This window comes from Engystomops pustulosus, chromosome 2, assembly GCF_040894005.1.
Source record: "Engystomops pustulosus chromosome 2, aEngPut4.maternal, whole genome shotgun sequence".
In the NCBI taxonomy this organism is placed as follows: Eukaryota; Metazoa; Chordata; class Amphibia; order Anura; family Leptodactylidae; genus Engystomops; species Engystomops pustulosus.
In genome coordinates this window covers 171,783,716-171,797,473 of record NC_092412.1, presented here as the reverse complement: position 1 = coordinate 171,797,473, position 13,758 = coordinate 171,783,716, and the positions used below count along the sequence as shown (strand labels likewise).

The 13,758-nt window shown below is 39.6% G+C and overlaps 1 protein-coding gene across 5 annotated transcripts in view; it reads right to left on the bottom strand.

The window, feature by feature from the left end:
• PARL (presenilin associated rhomboid like) overlaps positions 1-13,758 on the bottom strand; it is a 155,572-nt gene that overhangs the window by 82,507 nt on the left and 59,307 nt on the right. For all 5 annotated transcript variants that reach the window (XR_011853275.1, XM_072137286.1, XM_072137287.1 and 2 more), the window contains 3 exons: positions 11,743-11,791; positions 7,387-7,482; positions 18-167 (listed from right to left, as the gene is read on the bottom strand). Coding sequence is in view for 4 of the 5 variants with exons in the window: in XM_072137286.1 (XP_071993387.1) it covers positions 18-167; positions 7,387-7,482; positions 11,743-11,791 (295 nt within the window). In the remaining variant the exon portion in view is untranslated. The remainder of the gene's footprint in view (positions 1-17; positions 168-7,386; positions 7,483-11,742; positions 11,792-13,758) is intronic.

Sequence of the window (13,758 nt, the reverse complement as noted above, 5' to 3'; positions counted from 1 at the left end):
ATGTCATATATGCATACCTGCTGACATGTAAAGTGCCAAAAACTGCTCTTGGCCCAAAATAGAGACTATACTGGATGAAAATGTCCATAATACATACATATTTGCAGCCATATGGAAGATGGAGAAATGGCTAAATGTCGACAAAATCATTGGAAGGCAGAGATGCTCTGTAAAGCAAAAATAAAACAATTTTAGTGATTAATATCATAATAGCAGAGCAAAATAAGCATTATACATGTGAGTATTATTACACATAATTTATTGTATACTAGCTGTAGCTCCCTGCGTTGCCCGAGATAGTAACTAACTGCTCTTAATAATGTGCTCATTATCACAAATTCCTCTGCCAATCTGTGCTCCAAGACCATCCTTCCCATGGTCACATGACTCCATAATATGTAAAAAAAAAACTCACATGGAAAAACATTGGTCAAAAAGGGTCATGTGACCCTGGACCTTCATTATCATCAAGTACCAAAAAAAACAAAAATGGGAATATATACCACAAGTCATTCCATATAAACAAAAATATGGACACAATGTTACAAAAAGGGAGAAACAACAACCACTAAAAAATTGGTTTATGTAGGTAATCTTCTGGGGGAAAGAAAAAAAGAAAATGTGTACCCCCTGTTACAATCAAACTAACACACATTACACATACCTGTTTTGTTGCATAGACTCACATGCAATACTAGCTTCTATAAACCCCTTCCTAACAGGCATTTCTTTAAAATTTGTTGGGTTATTGGCCAGAGCAATTTTTACAAATTTTGCTATGTACAAATAAAACTGAAATTACAGCTTAAAGAATTATACTCAACCCCAACAAGCCATATGTTTTCTGAAAGCAGACACTTGCCCCATTATCGATATTGCATTAAAGGGGTTTTCCCACAAACAGAAGTTAGACCCTATCCACAGGAGCTGACGGAGAACTAGCGGTGCTTGGCTATTTCCGTCAGCTTCATAGAGATTAATGAAGCAGAACGGTCATGCACGGCCGTCTGCTCCATTACTCTGGCGGAGCAACAAGGGGTCCGGCAGGTATGTAGGACCCAATCAGACCCTTCATTTCCGTGATACGTGGATACAATTTTTTTTTTTTAAATCAGAAACTTTTATTGCTTTCACTTATAGCACAAATATGCACAATATAAAAATTGCCAGTAGTCAATGCACATTAATATAAACGTATATTCAATATAAACATAAGATAACCCTTACTGCCCCAGTATACTCCCCAAATTTAACCTGGACCAACCTCTCCGCAATTCCTCAGTTGCCAATCCTGGAAACTCCACCCAGTCAAGCCACTGTTTCTCAAATTTTTGCCTAGCTATGCTTTTCCTGACTTGGTAAAGAAATTTTGCCATAGCCAAGCGTTCATTCTGAGTCCCCTGTTGTCCATCCATACAGCTCAGTAGACCAACCTTGGGATCATGGGGAAGCCTTATGTTATATATCCGTTCCATCAAGTCCTCTGCCTCCTTCCACAGGCTCTCTAATGCTGCACACGACCAAAACATATGCCATCCGTCTGACCTCTCTTCTTGACACCGGGGACACCTTGCATCCTCCCTCAATCCCATTTTCCATAGGACATATGGCGTCCTATATACTCTGTGCAGTAAAAACAACTGAGATCTCCTTTGTGCAACATTCATGGAGACACTAGGAGAACCCGTCGCCTCCGCCCACTCATCCTCTGACAGTTCCCCAACTTCCTCCTCCCATGTCCTTTTAGTCTCAGCCATAGGATCCCCCAATACTTTGGAGAGAAGGAAACCATACAACAAGGAAATTACCCCTTTAGTCCCTTGAGTCTTGACTACACCTTCCAACACTCCCATGGAGCTGATTTCCAATGAATCGAATTGGGCTTGTGTCTGTAAAGCATGTCTCAACCTCAAGTATTGAAAAACGTGGATACAATTTTAATTCAAAGTGTAAAATTTTATAAGTAATGCAAAACAATTGGAAGGCAGAAAATATGCCTCACTTTCTAAAAGTAATAGATGAACATGTGTAGAGTTCATAGAAATCTCACATATTCACAAGAATAAATCATCACTTAATCACGAAAACTTAAATGACCAAAATATAGTGATTAAACAGATTGAATACTAAAGTCGCATCTAAAATATATTTTTTTTAAATTGCATTTGCAGTTGACAGCTGGTACCACCATAATGCAAGTTTGTGACAATCACAAACTATTTTAACCCCTTCGTGTCTATGCCATTTTAGACCTTTAGGACCAGGCCTGATTTTTAAAATTTGCCCTGTGTCATTATAGGAGGTTATAACTTAGTGACGCTTTAACATATCCAGGGGATTTTGAGACTGTTTTACCGTCACACATTGTACTTCAAAGTAATAGAAACAATTTGATGATATCTTTTCTGTTTAGTTATGAAAAAAATTGAAATTTGGCAAAAATCTCTGAAAATTTTTCATTTTCAAAGTTCAAAATGTTCTGCTTTTCAGGCAGATAGTCATAGCACCCAAGTAACTTTATAACTAACATTTCCCGAATGTCTGCTTTATGTCGGCATAGGGTTTTATGCATCCTTTCTCTTTTCTAGGTTGTTAGGAGGTTCAGAATTTTGGGTGCAATTTTTCTCATTTTTATGAAAATCGACAAAACCCTTATTTAGAGGCACCTGCTCAGCTTTAACTGACTTTGAGAGGCCTAAACAGCAGTAAAACCCCATTCATCACGCCATTTTAGAAACTACACCCCTCAATGTGTAAAAAATCAACTTTAAGAAGTGTGTTAACCCTTTAGATGCTTCACATGGGTTAAAACAATATGAAGGTGTAATTTACAAGCTGTAATTTTTTTAGACAATGTATTCATTTTGGCCAAAAATGAAACCGTTACAAAGTATTAAATGACAAAAAACTCCACAAAGTTTGATACCCAATTTCTCCCGAGTATAATGATGCCCCATATGTGGTGGTGACTGCTGTATGGGCGCACGGCCGGGCATAGAAGGGAAGCTGCGCCATTCAGAGCAGATCTGCAACGTCACATCTTACAGGCTATAAAATGTTTATTTTTTTGTAATTTGGACATATGGGAGATTATTCTTTTTTGTGGATGAAATCCACTTTTCAGGTACATAATACAGGGGGGCTCAATAGCCAATAATCAGATTTTATTAACTCTTTCTTGGTGGTGGTTAAAAAAAATCATTAATTCTTGTTTATTCGCCGGACGTTCACCATACTATAAAAATAATGTGTTATCTTTATTCTACGGTCATCACGATTACGGCGATACCCCATTTATATGGCTTTTTTATGGTTAACTTGTTTTGCAGAATATAGAACTAATTTTGTGAGAAATTTGCTTGTTTTTGTATCGCCATGTAACAATGGGCAGAACATTTATATTTTTTTGTTTACAGAGCTGGTTGATAGCTTATTTTTTGCGGGACAAGCTGTACTTGTTCTTGGTATCATGTCGGGGTAAATTTTACTTTTTGATTACTTTTTATGCGCTTTTTATGAGGTCAGATAATTTCATAATTTTTGCACGTTTTTTTGCGGTTTTTTTTTTACGGTGTTCACTGTACGGGTTCAGTGACTATTTTATTTTATTGTACAGGTTGTAACGGACGTTGTGATGCCCAATATGTTGTGTTTTTTTTGGTGATTTTCACTTTTTTTATGTTTTATTGTATTATTGCATGGGATGGGACTTCGAGGGACTTTTATTCTTTTTTTAATAATTTTTTTAATTGCACTTTGGTTTTTTTAACTTTTTTTTACTGTTTTATTTTGTCCCAGGGTGGGACATGAACAAGTGATCATTTGATTACTTGTTTATTGTAATATACTGCAATACTAATGTATTGCAGAATATTACATAGTCAGCCTATGAATTCTGCATAGGCTGACATCAGCACTGTTAGATCGTGCTTATAGCACGATCCTAACAGGCTTCTAGTAAAGGCAACCCTGGGGTCCTTATCGGGCTTCATGGTTGCCATGGCAACGATCGGCACCTCCGTACCATGCACGGAGGGTGCCGATCGTCGCGGCGATTCACTATAGACGCTGCGGTCACAATGACCGCGGCACCTATAGGGTTAAACGGCCGGGATCGCGATAGTCGCGATCCTGGCTGTTACTGCGGGATCCCGGCTACCGCGTACCGCCGGGATCCCGCGGTCAGGTCCATCAGGTCTCTCATTTTGCCACTAAATACCCCAGGGCAGCAGTGTGGGGGACTTTGATATGGTACAGGATATTTCTATTGATAAGTTTCATAAAGTTCCCTGGCCGCCAATTGCGCACCCTCAGACTATTGGCTAAATTAATGAAAGAGCTAAGTTTGGAGGACCTATAGCTTGTACACCATCCAGAAAATTGAGTGTTCTCATGCCATTCAGCCAGTAATCATGTATCAGTATCACATATCAAATTACCATGGGTAATATAGTGGTGAATGCCAGGGTAGTATCAACATCTTACTTGTTCAGAGCGGTCACTGATCACCCAGAGCGCAGGCATGGCTTGTATATTCATACCTTTCACTAAACTTGTTCACTCCAGATAAATGCAAAAACTATGCAACAAGAGATACCAGCAATCAGATGATTGCTTGTTCATGTCCCATGGTGAAAATAATAAAAAAAGTTTTTTAAAAAAAATGTCATGGAATAAAAAATAAAATAAAATGCACATAAGCCCCAAAACATATAAAAAAGACATAGAATGCACAAAAAAGTAAAAATCATAACACAAACCCCACATATATAGTATCACCGCAACCGTAACAACCCGTAACAATAAAAGTAAATAAATGAACCCTTACCACGAATACTGTAAATTAATAAAACTGTTAAAAACTAAAAATTGATTCTTACCCATTTAATCCCACAAAATAATGCAATAAAAAGTTATTAAAAAAAAAAAAAATACTGTATATATTCGAGTATAAGCCGACGCGCGTATAAGCCGAGGTACCTAATTTTAACACAAAAAACTGGAAAAAACCGATTGACCCGAGTATAAGCTGAGGGTAGGAAATGCATTGGTCCCAGCATGCCCCCAGTATACAGCCAGCCAGTGCATGCCCCCCAGTATACAGCCTGCAGCCCTTCCCCCAAATATATAATCTGCCGCCCCTGCTCCTCAGTATATAGCCTGCAGCCCCTGCCCCCCAGTATACAGCCTGCAGCCCCTCCCCCCAGTATATAGCCAGTAGGCCCCTGTCCCTAGTATGCAGCCTGCAGCCCCTGTCCCTAGTATATAGCCAGAGACAGAACCAGAGGCAGGCTCAATTCAAATATAAAGTACCAGAACAATGCTCATACCATTAATACAGAACCTACACAGTGCCCGTACAAAATGAATTTTCATATTGCAACACCCTTAAATTTACATACATATACAATAATTTTTAATGTATAATAATTGCCGTATACACTAGAATATAAACCGACCCAAGTATAAGTCGAGGCCCCTAATTTTAGCACAAAACCCTGGGAAAACCTATTGACTTAAGTATAAGCCAAGGGTGGGAAATGCATTGGTCACAGCCTCCCCAGTAAATAGCCTGCCGGACCCTGCCCCATAGTATAAAGCCAGCGCCTGCCCCCCCAGTATATAGCTTGCCAGCTCATATCCCCCAGTATATAGCCACCCCCCTGCCCCAGTATATAGCCAGCCGCGGGGGAAGCCGAAAAGGTGAGTTTTGATATATTTTTTACTTGAGTATAAGCCGTGTTTGGGTTTTCAGCACAGTAGGCTTATACTCGGGTATATATGGTATGTACTAAAGAATGATACTGTTGCAAAGTACAACATGTCACACAAAAAAAAGCCATCAACCAGCTCTGTAGCCAAAAAAGTAAAAACATTATGCCACTTGGAAGATGGCGATGCAAAAATGATAGATTTTTCAACACATTAGGGTTTTATTTGGCAAATTTAGAAAAACATAAGAAAAAGTGTGGTATCCCCATAATTGTATTGACCCATAGAATAAATATAATTATTATGATGATTATTAGGCTATACAGTGAACACCAAAAAAAAAAAAAAAGTAAAAAAAAATCCAGTACAGAATTAATGCTTTTCTACTCCTGACCTCAAAAATAAGTTCATAAATTTTCAACAATTGGGGATACCAACCCCAAAATGATAACAATGAAAAATCTCATCCCGCAAAACAATTGCCAACACATGGTCCCAATAACGAAGAAGCGAAACATTTTTCGCCTACAAAAGGGGCCAGTGAGAAAACGAAAAATCCTGGCAGCTGCAGGGCTCTCCATAACGTCAACATTTGGTAGGTCTCTGTACTCGGTAGAAATTTCAGAACTATTTTTAAAGACGGGTTTTCTCTTTTTATCTTTTGGGAATGTCTAAATTTTAGGGCTAAATGAAGGTATAACCGACAAAATTTGACCATTCTAATTTTCACCGCCATTTTGATTTAATTACTATGAATATTTCAAGGGGTAAACAATCTTCATAAAAGCGGTTTCTGATAGTTTAAGGGGTGCAGATTTGAAAATGGGTTCATATATAGGGGGTTATTAAATGTTAAATATTTTAAATTTCATTTAAAGCAGTAATTATCCCCAAAATAGTCAATTCCGAAAATATGGAAAACTGATATTCGATTTGTAAGCCGAGTGACATCGAAATAAATTATGAAGACATTTCAAAAACTATGAAAATCTAAAGTAGACATATGGGAAATGTTATTCAGCAACTTATTTAGGTGGTAAATCTATCTGCCTAAAAACGGGATGATTTCGAAAATGGCAAATTTTTAAAAAAATTCATCATTTTTTATTTTGTTTTGTAAATAACGCGATACTTATCAGCCAAAATTTGCCACTAAAATGAAGTACAACATGTGGGGAAAAAGTAATCTCATAATCGCTTTGATAAGTAACAGTGTTCAAAAGTTATAACCATATAAAGTGACCCATGTCAGAATACAAAAAATGGGGCTGAGCCTTAAGCTATAAAATGGCTGCATCCTTAAGGGGGTTAATGTATTTGTTGTATTTATCTGTATTTTTGATTAGTATGATTAGCTTGTGTAGGTGTGTGCCCGGCATGTGTAATGAAGGGTGCATGTCCCCCGAAACGATGGGTGTCATCTGCAGATGGCATCGTCATTGGAGACACGATGGAAATAGATGTTCAGTTTAAATATTATAAGTCTGTAATGCAAGCCTGCCTAGTCATACAAGCCGGCCTTGTTGAACTGTTTATCGGCCATGTTTCTTACAATAAATGGTGGTGTGTTGTATGGCTGTGATAACTGCAACCTGCAGGCCAAGACCAACTGGTGTAAAAAGAAGTAGTTTGCTTCATAAAAATGTTATAACATGATTGAGAAAGGACACTTACGAGATGCAGGGTTGGATGTAAAGTATCGAACCATTGTGTGCTGGATACCAGGTACTCTCCAAAGGCAGAATACAAATACATTAGCTGCAATTATGCCTGTGGAAAGATAGATCGGGGAAACAATTAAAAATATAGTATTTTCAAGGGTTATTTCTTTTAGAATTTCTACATTGATGTCCAATTCTTTAAGACAACAATCCTAAGTCAACAATATAGGACTCCCAGCACCAATCCCATTATCAATCAGCCAATTTTAGAGGCCATCATGATCTCAAAGCAGCCACAGCGCTTTAAACTATGTAGTGGTCATAATCAGGGCTGCAGAGTCGGTAATTTCTCAAATTCCCTAACTGAGACTCCTACATACAAAGGTATGTTTTTTTATTTCCAATTCATATTATATTGAGGAATTTTTATAATAAAACATGAACAACAAGACCTTGAGAAATATAAATATACCATTGCAGTGAAGTCATGCAGGACCAATGAAACCAACCCACAGCATTAAGAGTGGTTATAAGCACAACAGAAAAAAAATACTACATAAGTCAAAAAGATAAGTGGAGTGCAAAGCATAATTAGAGTGATGATACATGCCATAGTAGCCACAGGATTTGGTCAAGTAATATAAAGGTTGAAAAGGAACAAGGGAAAGGGGAGGAAGGGGCCCATGAATCAGTGGAAAACAATGAATTTAAATAGAATGGAGTCTGTCACTCGCATCAGTCCATTCATGCGAGGAGGCCATCATGTACTTCATGGTTCGCATGTGTTGGATGTGAGAATAGTGTTATAGAGGGGGGTGCAGAACACTTCCAAAACAACTAAATTAGAGTCTCTGAGCTGTGCATAGAATATGGTGGAATAACTTGGACCTCAGTGTCCTTAGCCCAATCAGGGGAAGTCCTAACATAAAGGCGACACTGGTCCCCATCTATTGCTCCCACATCAATTCCAATACAGAGCCTACTGTGTCCCAAAAAGGTTGAAGACTAACCAGGGAGTCACATTGCCAGCATCTATCAGGAATGTTTGGGTTTAATCTATGGAGTAAGGCAGGGATGTGATACGAGTTCATCAATATTCTCGATTGATTTTTTTTACTCGAGTTTAAGCCGAGTTTGGGTTTTCAGCACATTTTTTGTGCTGAGAAACTCGAGAATATATGGTATATATCCCCCAAATTAAGTATCTGTACAGTGTTCCTCATCCTGCAAAAATAAGACCTCATTTCTCTGCAAAGAGAATACATTTTCATATCCTTTGATAAAAGTTAAGCCTCAGATATAGATATATAAGGGCAGCACGGTGGCTGAGTGAGTAGCGCTTCTGCCTTGCAGCACTGGGGTCCTGGGTCCGAATCCCACCCAGGTCAACATCTACAAAGAGTTTGTATGAGAGGAGAGAGAGAGGAGAGAGGAGAGAGAGAGAGAGATTCCACCATATTCTATGCACTGCTCAGAGTCTCTAATTGAGTTGTTTTGGAAGTGTTCTGCACCCCCTCTAGAACACTATTCTCACATCCAACACATGCGAAACATTAAGTATGAATGGACTGATGCGAGTGACAGACTCGTCCATTCCAAAAGTTATAACAAATTATAGTTCAGCATGTCAGATACATAAAATAGGGCCTGGTCACGAAGGTGAAAACTGGCTTCGGGGGCAAGGGGTTAATTAACTTTGACGGATGGGGTAGGAGAAGTGATAAAAAAGTTTAATAACAAAGATACAAGAGTCCATCTGGTCCAGGAGCTTTACCACCCGGAAGGGCTTTTACAAATGATCTCAACCTAATCAGGGGTAATCTCCTGGTTTAGATAGGACAAAGCTTCTGAGGACAGCTGAAGGAGAGAGCACCGAGACAGAAATGGGGGAACATTTACTTACCTGTCCGAGTCGCGATCCCCGACGATACTGCACTGTGCCGCGAACCACGTAGATCCTGCACCCAATATCCTGCATGTGGCGCTTCCCCACTCAGGTCCACTGGAGTTAACCTTCTTCTTCCTGGTGCATGCAAGTGCTTGGCTTGCAACACAAATTTGAATGCTAAATCCCGCGCTGAGTCCGAATCCATCGGATCGTCTGACGGTCCGCCCCACGGTTTGTGTCTCATGAAAGCCAGCGCCGATGCGACAAAAAACGCTTCTAAATGCGGTGCACATCAGAAATTGTCGGACATTCCAATGATAGTGTGGTCCGCGGATCCTTAGTAAATTAGCCCCATTTACCTAGTTTTGCATCCCTTTCTAAGGGGGGAGTGGGTAAAGTAGAGGGTAAACGATAAAGAACTGGGTAGTAGGTATGGAAGAGTTCTGCCACTTTCATTGGTTGGTATTGTAGATTTCCCTCTCCGTCTCTGACAGCATATGGATTTTGAGCGGCGGCCCAATGCCTAAGCTGGTGCACTAGCATCGTGTTCCCAAACTCCGATTAATAGAACCTTGAGTATTTCATCATGCTATCTGCATCTAAGCGATCTAATTCCCTAATTTTGGAGTGAAGGATCTGAACTCTTCTTAGGAGAGGAAAAGTTTGTGAAGCCAAATCTTTCTCCGCCTGCTGAAGATTCCATGTGTATTGGAACTTATTTAGCTGAGAAGGTCTGTAAGGGAGGAGTTTCACTACAATGCATGTACATAATGTAGGGTCACATTCATCTCAACTAAAAGCATACAAACATGAGCTTAGAGAAATATAAAACTAAAATGTAAATCAGCATACAGAGAGAATATACACTGGACAATTGATTTACACACAGTTTATTGAAACTTTGATATGCTATAAGTATTTATCTCAATCCTGATTTTCTGGTGACTATAGCAGTGCTAAGGTGACTGCAAGCATTCTTAGTGCCCGTTTACTGTGATCTGTGGAGGAGAAATTAACTTCAATCAAAGTATATGCAAAATAATTTCAGAGGCTACTGTAGTAACCTAAGAACACTTCAAAGCCGAAGGCTACTCCACTTTCCCGGTAGCCATTTCAGATCGGCCTACCCATGTCATGAAGTTATTTTTGTGCATCAATTGAGCTCTGCGCAAGTGCAATAGCTTCTGTCCCACTGGAGACACGCCTGCTGCTCGTCATCTACTGTGCACAGAGATTTAGATTATCTACTGAACATGCTCAAGGCTCACAAGCAGCAGACGCACCTCCAGAAGCGGGACATGAAGTCGGAATATGTCCATTTTCGATCTAATTCCCCCAAAATGTAGCGTGATTTTCGCTGAGATGGAAAAAGAGCAGTATCGTTCGTTAATTTGCTTTTTGTTTTTGGATGGGAATAAAAACAAGGATATAAAAGCAAAGGTGGATGCTGTTTATGGGGACACTTTGTCATCTATGACCACAGTTAGATATTGGTTCAACAAATTTAAACATGGGCGAACATCCGTTTTTGATGCGGAGCGACCAGGACGCCCGGCAGACGTGGTTACCAAAGAAATAATTCAAAAAGTCCACGACACGATACTCGCTGATCGACAAATGAAAGTGTGCGAAGTAGCAGAGGCCATAAGTGTGTCAACGGCAATTAATATTTTACATGATAAGTTGGGATTAAAAAACTGTCGGCCCGATGGGTGCCGCGATTGCTCACGGTGGACAGCATGCAGATGTGGCCGTTAACTTAGAAGCAGTGTTTGGAGAGATTTAAACGAGATCCGAAGGAGTTTTTTCATCATTGCACACCAGAAACTAAGCAACAATCAAAACAATGGATTTCTATCGGTAATTCTGCTCCAAAGAAGGTGAAGACGGTCCCACCGGCCGGAAATGTCATGGCGACGATTTTTTGGGATGCGAACGGCGTCATCCTCATGGATTTATTATAAAAAGGAAGAACGACCACTGGACAATACTACAGTGAGTTATTGGACCACTTCAACAAAAAATTGAAGGAGACACAGCTGCATTTGGAGAAAAAGAGGGTGCTGTTTCACCACGCTAACGCACTAGCACATTCATCCGGAGTTTTCGCTGCCAAACTGCATGCGTTATGAATTGCTGCCGAAACCCCCTTCCCCCCCTTGTTCCCCCATTCTGGCTCCCTGTGACTTTTTCTTTTTCCCGAACATGAAAAAATGGGGGAAAAAAATTTAGCTCAAAAGAGGAAGTCCTCGCCGAAATGAGAGGCGTATTTTGGAGAGTTCGACAAATCCTATTTTTGGAGGGATTAAAAAAATGGCAGAGGTGTACCTCTCTAAAAGGGGACTATGTTGAAAAATATATATATATTTTTTTAACACGGGTAGTTACTGGACCATCCTTGTACACTCAGAATAAGTGTTCAATATTCAAGTTCCAGAAAAGGTAAGCTTAATTATTACACTACTTTTTACAGATAATTACCTGACACAGTCTTCTGTCCATCACTCAGACTGTTCCACCATTCATTCACCTACAAGTAAAAGATGCAAAAACCTTGTTTTACTAAAACAGTAAAAGCAAGACTATTTTTTTGTGTGGATAATGCTTGCATACAGTGGCATACCTATAATATATGGAAGACTTAAGGCCATTTTTGCGGCTGCAAACTGTGATCGAAAATCAATATGGTCATGTGCATGAGGCCTCAGTATATTCAAAAATAATCAACATGGGGAAAAGAGGAGGTGCAGGAAAAAGTTAAATCTTTACATTAATCTCAACTTATGCAGTTGAACCTATGTGTTTTTCTGTCCTGTAAATACAATTTATTTTTATAAATACAGCCTGTTTCTCAGCTGTATGAGCATGTATGACACTGTATAGATCTTTACCCGCAATAAAACGGTAGTCCACTATCTTGTCTCCTTGGCTACCCAATGTATATACAGGAGGCCTGCGGTGAGCAAACTTTTTCTGTTCCAGTAGACTTGTATAGAGTTTGGGATACAGAAGAAAAGAGGACATGCTCTATATTGTTTTTAAGTCTTGCTTACAATACGGTATGGTGAACAATAAGGCCTTTTAAATGTCTAATGTAGTGAATGTGGAAGTGTGCTATCCATATGAAAAAGGTATGGCTAGCATATCCCGGAAATATATGTTTGTGTGCATGAGGGCGTACAGGCAATCTACCGTCAAAATCAAGCATGGATAAACCAAGGCCACTTACTCATAGATCCCTGACTGTGTTATCTTCTTAAATTTGTTATCCATGGCTTCCTTCGAAATTAAAGTTTTAAAATTATGCCGAGCCAAAAGGACTCTGGGGGTGTTTACAGAGACCCCCAGGGATGTCTTTTTATTCGTTGTGAGAAAGAGCAGAACATGCCTCACCTTCCTCTGCTTTCTCACTCCTCCCTGTGCCTGTGTAAACCAGCAGGGGCAGGGGAGACCTGCTCTGCTCAATGTAAAGATTGCTGACAGGAAACACTCCTCAGAGCCCCTCAGGCTCATAAGCATAATTTTAAATGTTTAGATTAGAGGTAAGGAAGCCATGGTTAACAAATATAAGATAACCACAGTGCCTGTATCTATAAGTAAGCGCCCCTGGTAAATGTCCTTTAAATGTGTTATCCATGGCCTCTTTCTTTCCAAAATCAACTTTAAAATTATGCTAGTGCGTCTGGAGGTCTACCCTATCCCCTCTGTGATGTAGTTTTAAAGGCTGCTATACTGTCTAAACCTCTACCCCCCTGCTTCTTCAGTACTTGTGCAGTGAGCACATCCGTGGTTAAACATGCTTGATTCTGATTGTAGATTTACTTTAACCCAGGGAATAAAAATATCTTGTTATTTTCTGCTGTGCACTGAACACTGCAAAATGTATTGTGTTGAAATCCAATAACAGTATTTCTGTTTTAACATGCTATACCCCAGAAAAGGGTTAATAAATTTTATTCAAAAATTTCATATACCGCACAATTCTGCCATCAATATCTACAAATCCACCTCAGATACAGTATCCCTGGACTGTTTTTGTAAAATCTTAAAATAATAATAAAAATAATAATTTAGTCATATTCTGGTGGCAATAACAATTTCATACTTTGGTGTATGGAGCTGTGCAAGTTCTAATTTTGTGCTGGACTATCTGGACATGCGCAGTACATTTAGTATCTCCTCTCTGGCCCAGAGAGGAGATACTAAACGTACTGCGCATGTCCGAGATTTCGGACGAGAACCCAGAGGACAGGGAAACGCTGTAGGGACTGAAAAGAGAAATGTAGGTGGAGTTTTAATGATGCACCTGGGCGGAGGTTGGGTGCACGCTTGACTAGTCAAACCCCAAGTCTACCCCACTGACTAAAAGATGAATTGGAATATAAGGTGATATTTCAGCATGTGGCCGGCACACCAGCGTTATAAGGACATGCCTGGACAGCATTTACTACACCCTATAACAGTGGTGGCGAACCTATGGCACCGGTGCCAGAGGTG